Below are 7,000 nucleotides of genomic sequence, written 5' to 3' on the forward strand. Positions count from 1 at the left end.
GATAATTTGCAAATGAAGTTCATTCACTATGTACATTTGTTGATACAAATATAGTATCAATATACATTTTCATTATTTGCAAAATTTATAATACTTACTGTGAAATTTGTTATTTAACTATTAATAAAAGATAATGTACTATTACTGAATTTTATAATATAATCTTAATGATTACTAAATATAACTAACTTGAATTGCGATTTATACAAGTTTACAGAACATATAAAATATTTTTTTAATTTAATAATACACTGGATATTATATATTGCAGAAAATGGATATTCTTTTTACAGTTTGGACATTGCAAAATATGTATACATTTTTTGAAAATTATTTTTGAATAAGAGACTTATGCTTTTCTATAAAGTACAGAAACATTTTTCTTGCACTTATAAAAAATGATGATACTTATACTTTAAAGAGTACATATTTTAAAAATTATTTCAACTTAGAGATGGTGCTTCTTGCTCTTGCTCTTGATCGTGATCTTTATCTTTCTTCTTCTTCTTTTTCTTTTTTTCTTCTTTTGTTGGTGTTTCCTATTAATGACAACAATAGACTATTTTATCTTTTTTACATATTAAATATAGAAACTAAATATGAGATATTTTACCTCAGTTGCACCTTCTATTGCCATGGATTCATCAGCTTCAGATTCTGTTTTTTCCTTCTTCTTCTTTTTCTTCTTTTCCTTTTTATCTTTTTTTTTCTCTTTTGGTGATGCTAATTCCGGATCTTCAATTTTTTCTTCTTTTATTGAAACTTCTGTTGCAGGTTGTGAAGCTACCTCTTCCCATTTCCGTTTTTTAGCCACAACATCAGTAACACCATTTTCCTCAGTCTGATCCATAAATAAATATTAAATAAATTAATTGTATAATTAGAACTATTTACATGTTATTATAATATTTACATTAAAAAGTGTAAAAAGGAAACAAGTACCTTGATTTCAGATGTAGAATAATCTGTGTAATTTGCTAACCAGTCAGCAGGTGTATTTTCATTTGGTTTCCCATATTTATCTAACTTGCCTTCAATTATCATACGCTTCTTTATAGAAGCTTTTGGACCCAGACCCCATTTTCTTGGATATGCATCTCTTTCCATGATTACTCTTTTAATTTTAGCAGCTACACCATGATCACAAGCTGTCATTGTAGGAGATGTCATTAATGCTATAGCTGTAACAGAAAGGAATTATAAATATAATAGGTTTAGAACATTTATTCCTAAGTTAAAAAGATGAATAACTAAAAATTCTTTACATTGTTGAAGATGACATATTAACATTTTGAATGTGTATCATAAGTAATATGTAGTATCTCTGTATTAATTTGATAAGTTACTTACCAAGTGCAATAGCTTCACCTTTTGTGGTCACTATTACAATTTCCTGATTTAATTCTATACCATCATCATACATTAAAATACCTGGTAGCATAATTTTAGCTCCATAACAAATAGCATTAACCTATTAATATTATTATACAATATTATTAAAAAATATCTTCAAATAAAAAAAATTATTTTTTATATAGATAATGAATACATACTGCACTATCCTTTACAATAATTCTCTTATGATTTACCAAAAGAGCTTCTAAGGGTTTAATTACTCTCCTTAAATAAGATTCATCTGCATGGTTTTCATATAACCATTGAGCATCGAGTATATCATGCATAGTAACCAGTCCATCTTTTTCAGATTGAACACCTGAACGATTTCTACGTAATTCTTGCATTTGACAACCAGTGCCTAAGAAGAGGCCAAGATGAACACAAATAGTTCTAATATATGAACCAGCTTCACAACTAACTCTGAACACTCCCATATTACGCTCAGCATCATAATCAATGAACCAACTATCATAAACTGTTCTAACACGAAGCTGACGTTTCACGGCAGATATAAGTGGAGGTCGTTGAAAGAGTGCACCACGTAGTTTTTCTAATGCTTGACTTACCTATATTATTTTCTCATTAATAACAATACCTTACATAACATTTCAACTACTTAAAATTTAATATAATTATGTTTACCTTTTGAAGACTTTCTGGCGCTGAATGTAATTTAAAAACAGCAACATATTCTTTTCCAGCAGATTGTTGTGATTTAGCTAATCTAGTTGCTCTATCAATACATACTATTAAGCATCCAGATACTTTAGGATCTAAAGTACCAGAATGACCAGTTTTCTCTACCTTTAAAATTCTTTTTATCCACGCAACAACTTCATGTGAAGATGGATTACATGGTTTGTCAAGATTAATACACCCAGATTTTATGTATTCAGATAAAGTACGATGTAGTGGTGTTGAACCACTAGTTAAAGGAGTAAAATGTTTTGTACGAGTAAGCAGTTTATCAAAATTCTGAAATAATATAATTCATGTTAAACTCCAAATATGTTATGATGTTGGAAACTACTTTTTAAATCATAATTACTTGACATAATCATTTTATGTCAAGTTACCTTAAATAAAAGGGGCCAATCTTTGTATTCAAGTTTTACAGGTTGATCTGAAGGTTCTAGTTGACATTTCATTGTTGCTTGAATTTCTCCAAGAAACTTCTTCTTGTTCTTTTTCTTGCTTTTATCTAAATGAAAAGATAAAAATTAACCTATGAAATTACATTCATTATACTTATTGACATCGTATTAAGCTATAATAATTATATCGATATATAGCAAATTAATTTTAATATAAATTAAATATATAGAATACATATATCATATTATATTTAAAATAATATTTTCAATCAAACTTTTATTAAATATCAAAACACGTGTTAACCGCTAAATTTCTATATGATATTTATAACAGAAGGTAAATAACTTTACACATCTTTACGTACAAAATAACAACCCTAGTTTACATTAAAAAGTACAAAATAATAAATACTATACTAAATAGCATAATATATAAATAATATTAATAATAATTACCACTTTCTGCCATTTTCAAGCGAATAGAAACAACACGTGTATTTCGATGAAGCACGGCGGTATCAAACACGCGGGAGTAACTGCGTTCGGCAATGTAATTTCATGGGTAATATATAATTTAGATGGGCTATATTAAATGATATTTACATAATTTAAAAAACACTTCAAAATTTGATAGAATATTAAGTTTTCAGAATAATAAAAATAAATTCTATAAAAATAACACACAATTAGAGAAATATAACAGAAATTTTGGTTAACTTAAGCGATTTGATTATCGTCCATCTTTAGTATTTCCTATACATTAACTGCTTTTAAATTCCATTATATGCCTGTTACTTTTTTGAAAATTATCTTTTATATTTTAAATTATATCTTATGGTTTTCTAAATAATTCAAGAATTTGAATAAAATTGATTATTTATTTCAGATGTTCTATGAATTATATTGTTGATATACTATCAACAATATATTCTATACCGTAAATAGCCATTGTTGAATTGTGTTTAGCTTCCGCGGTAACCCGGGGATGGGTGAAGCGGAGTAAAAAGAAGACTGTGAATATAAAATATACTCCCATGCCGAAAATTAATGCATCATGTTTGTGGAAAACTTAGAAAGAGGATTTTATCATTTAATAAGAGATGACGTGAGTTACATTTTTATACTTTCCATGTTTTTAAAATTTATTTATTTAGCATAAGTACATATATAGGTTATATATTTTTATTAATTATAAATATATTTTTAAATTAGTATACAAATAATATAATTTATTTTTGAAATATTATTATTTCTTTTATTAATTTTCATTCATATTTATTGAATAACATACAATAATAATAGTATTCATTATCGTTATCAATAATTGTATTCATATTTACTATTTCTCATCAATTATTAAAACTAACTATATATATATATATAGTTTAATCTAACTTAAAATACTAATATAAATTTTTTTTTACAGAGATGCTTGCTCTTGGTTAATTTTGATATTGATGCCATTTGTGCTTGTAGAATGTTACAGCAACTTTTTAAGAATGATAATATGATATATACACTTGTGCCTGTTCAAGGTATTCAAGATATGATTCATGCTTTTGAAGAAAATTGTGAAAAGGTAATGAAAGTTTAAAAAACACATATTTATATATTCTTCTTTGTGTTCAATGTTATTATTAATATTTACTATTTATTTAGATAAAAAATGTTATTTTTATAAATTGTGGGGGTACATTAGACTTAGTGGAATTACTACAACCTGTAGAATCTGTGATATTTTATATTCTTGATAGCCATAGGCCCTATGATTTATGTAATGTATATTCAGAAGATCAAGTACGTATACTTGGTAAAGTTGATGAAGATGATGAAATTCCAGAGTATAATGATGTCTTCAGAGATGATTCAGTAATTTTGTTTCAATATTTTATAACTTTTTATTTTAATAATAGAAAAAATGAAGAAATTATACTTTGTAATTTTTAGTCAGGTGAAGATGAAACAGAGGATGAATTAGAAAGTGATCAATCTCAAAGGAAAAGGCGAAGATTAAATGAAGAAGATGTTATTAAACGGGCTGGACGAAGAGAGTGGTCTGAAAAAAGGGCAACTATTATGTTTAATTATACACAGTACAGTTACTATGGCAAATCGGTAGGGATTATTAATATAGATGAATACTAAGTTACAATATAGAATGCAAAAATTCAAATATATTTTATATTTTTATAGAGTGCAATGCTTATTTTTGAAATGGCATGGAATATGTCAAAGGATAATTTGGATATGGTTTGGTGGGCTATAGTTGGTTCTACAGAACAAGCTATTCTTGGAAAAGTAGAATCAAGATTGAGTGTTCTTGAGGAAGGTTCTCTTCAAGCCCATGTATCTAGATTAACTCATAAACAAGGAGTTGAAGTGGATAAGCAACAACAGCAACAAAGTACTGTTAGAATTACGTATGATAAAGAGTATCCTTTTGAGATTAGATATCATAATAAAATATCATATGGTATAAATTTCATATCCTTACATATAAATTTAGTCTCTTACTTGTATTATATCGGCATTGGACTGTAGAAGCTAGTTTAAGACATTCAGTACCAACTGCAGTATCATTACGACTTTGGTCTGTTAGGGGAGAGCAACGATTAAAGGAATTGTTAGCAGAAATGGGTTTACCTTTAGTACAATCGAAGCAACGATTTTCTGCAATGGATCTTGCACTTAGACAAGAATTTAGACAAATGTTTGAAAAATTAGCTGGAAAATATAAACTCGACACTGTTATTGGAACAAGTTTTACTCTTCAGTATGGTTACAGATTTAAATATTGTGCATCAGATATAGTTTATGCTATGCTTGCATTAATGGAATCTTCTGTAAGTTCCTAGTATTAACATTTTTCTGTATGTTTAAATTTATGAATGTTTTAGTACATCAATTTTTTTACTATTTTAGTCAAAGGAAAAGTTACCCCAACGTTGTTTTTTAGACGTATTAGACTGTTTGTCTCGCACAAAAAAAGATATTTTAGAAAATGGTATAGAGAAAGCAAAATTTATGCTTACTAGTATTTTTAAAACTGCACAGAGTATTTTACAAATGAAACAAATTAGAAGCGCTGGTTCGTTTCTTTATATAATTATTCCAGAGGGAAACACTGATAGTTTCGTATTCACGCATCCTCATCCGTTAATGATGTTAGCTCAGTTTACTCTAAAGGCTTATGTAGACTCTTCAAAAAACAGACGGGCACCAGAATGGCCACTTGTAGCTTCTTCAATATACAATGCAGAAGAAGGTATGTGTCTTATACTCGGTATACCACCGGTATGTGAAGATCAACCAAAAAGGTAATTGTGGATAATTAATGTAAATGTACTGTAAAAACATTTTTAGTAAATCTAGTACTATTTTATTGATAATATTTATTGTAGTTTATTTGGAAAAGCTTTCGAACAAGCAGCTAAAAATACAAATTCTTATATAGAAGCAGATTACTTTGATACTACAAGTAAGAATTATTTATAATGCTTTTAGTACTCTACTTTTAAAATGTTCGTTTCTTAAATATTGATGTTCTATATTTCAGTAATAAGACTGAAAACTGAAGAGAGACCAAAATTTTTGGATGCTCTAGCTGCTCTTCTAGCTTAAAATTTTTATGATTTATTTGACGTATGAAAATAAGAATTTTTTCTCAATATTTATTTAAAAAAAAAAAAAAAAAAAATAGTACAAAATAATGATAGCGATATCTTTTTAAAAACACGACGGTGGGATCAAATACGCATGCTTTACTTTTTTGACTTATTGTAATTGACGAATATATGTTAGTGATATTTGTTTTATAATTAATGATAGATGTAACTTTAATTATATTGTAGATATATGTATAAAGTAAAATGAACGCGATGTATAGTACGAAATTTTCATTTATGTACGAAATAATCGATGAAAATTCGTTTCAATAGTGAATTAAGAGACAAGTAATAATTGTAACTGTATCCAGAGTGAATTTAACATAAGAAGTAAATTAATAAGACATAAATGTGTAATGTAAATGATAATAGGTATAAATTTTATATGACAACAAAATTAATTTAAAAGAAATTATCAATAAATTTATTTAATCTTTCACATCCACTTATTTTTTTAATTTGTAAAATAATTTTAATTTAATATAAGACGAAATTATTGATTATTACTTATATGAAGAACAGAATTAAAAACAAGCACTCGCTAGTAACTCAATATACGTTCGACGTGATCATTTGGCATTTATTAAGTAATACATTATATAATATATTAACGTGCGCATGTGTACACTTAAATATACAATTCGCTCAGTTTTTATTGACTATAATATATAATACATGTCTTTTGGTTAATTCCACAAAGGGGTGTGCGAATACGAGCGCCATTTTGCGGGAGGTTCTTCCTACGAAAGGAGCAATGGTATTATAGAGATAGGATTGAGAAGAGAGGGGGGGTTTCTTTTTTTGTGGTTGTATAATGACCACTTAAAAAATTAACAGCTCCTT

The 7,000-nt window shown here is 27.2% G+C and overlaps 2 protein-coding genes across 2 annotated transcripts; one reads left to right on the forward strand and one right to left on the reverse strand.

The window, feature by feature from the left end:
- Positions 1–443: 443 nt before the first annotated feature.
- LOC143220311 (H/ACA ribonucleoprotein complex subunit 4-like) lies at positions 444–2,961 on the reverse strand. The gene is made up of 8 exons (XM_076445982.1): positions 2,949–2,961; positions 2,475–2,599; positions 2,041–2,373; positions 1,554–1,964; positions 1,351–1,471; positions 943–1,181; positions 614–841; positions 444–539 (listed from the first exon to the last, which is right to left on the reverse strand). Exons 1-8 carry the CDS (start codon positions 2,959–2,961, stop codon positions 444–446), a joined length of 1,566 nt encoding a protein of 521 aa, XP_076302097.1.
- Positions 2,962–3,546: 585 nt separating this feature from the next.
- Positions 3,547–6,113, forward strand: LOC143220316 (cell division control protein 45 homolog). Its single transcript, XM_076445988.1, has 9 exons — positions 3,547–3,597; positions 3,919–4,071; positions 4,152–4,361; positions 4,440–4,607; positions 4,686–4,924; positions 4,999–5,335; positions 5,415–5,809; positions 5,894–5,970; positions 6,049–6,113. Exons 1-9 carry the CDS (start codon positions 3,547–3,549, stop codon positions 6,111–6,113), a joined length of 1,695 nt encoding a protein of 564 aa, XP_076302103.1.
- Positions 6,114–7,000: the final 887 nt, after the last annotated feature.

Source organism: Lasioglossum baleicum, unplaced genomic scaffold (genome assembly GCF_051020765.1).
Source record: "Lasioglossum baleicum unplaced genomic scaffold, iyLasBale1 scaffold0756, whole genome shotgun sequence".
Lineage (NCBI taxonomy): Eukaryota > Metazoa > Arthropoda > Insecta > Hymenoptera > Halictidae > Lasioglossum > Lasioglossum baleicum.

What these genes read in the sequence shown, in the direction of transcription:
- LOC143220311 (XM_076445982.1), bottom strand. An exon ending in AGGTGAAGCTATTGCACTTG is followed by an intron (nt 1,182 to 1,350) that starts GTAAGTAACTTA and finishes TTTCTGTTACAG; the next exon opens with CTATAGCATTAATGACATCT. An exon ending in CAATAGAAGGTGCAACTGAG is followed by an intron (nt 540 to 613) that starts GTAAAATATCTC and finishes TGTCATTAATAG; the next exon opens with GAAACACCAACAAAAGAAGA.
- LOC143220316 (XM_076445988.1), top strand. Translation starts at nt 3,547, where the DNA reads ATGTTTGTGGAAAACTTAGAAAGAGGATTTTATCATTTAATAAGAGAT. An exon ending in TTGCATTAATGGAATCTTCT is followed by an intron (nt 5,336 to 5,414) that starts GTAAGTTCCTAG and finishes TTACTATTTTAG; the next exon opens with TCAAAGGAAAAGTTACCCCA. An exon ending in TGTGAAGATCAACCAAAAAG is followed by an intron (nt 5,810 to 5,893) that starts GTAATTGTGGAT and finishes TATTTATTGTAG; the next exon opens with TTTATTTGGAAAAGCTTTCG.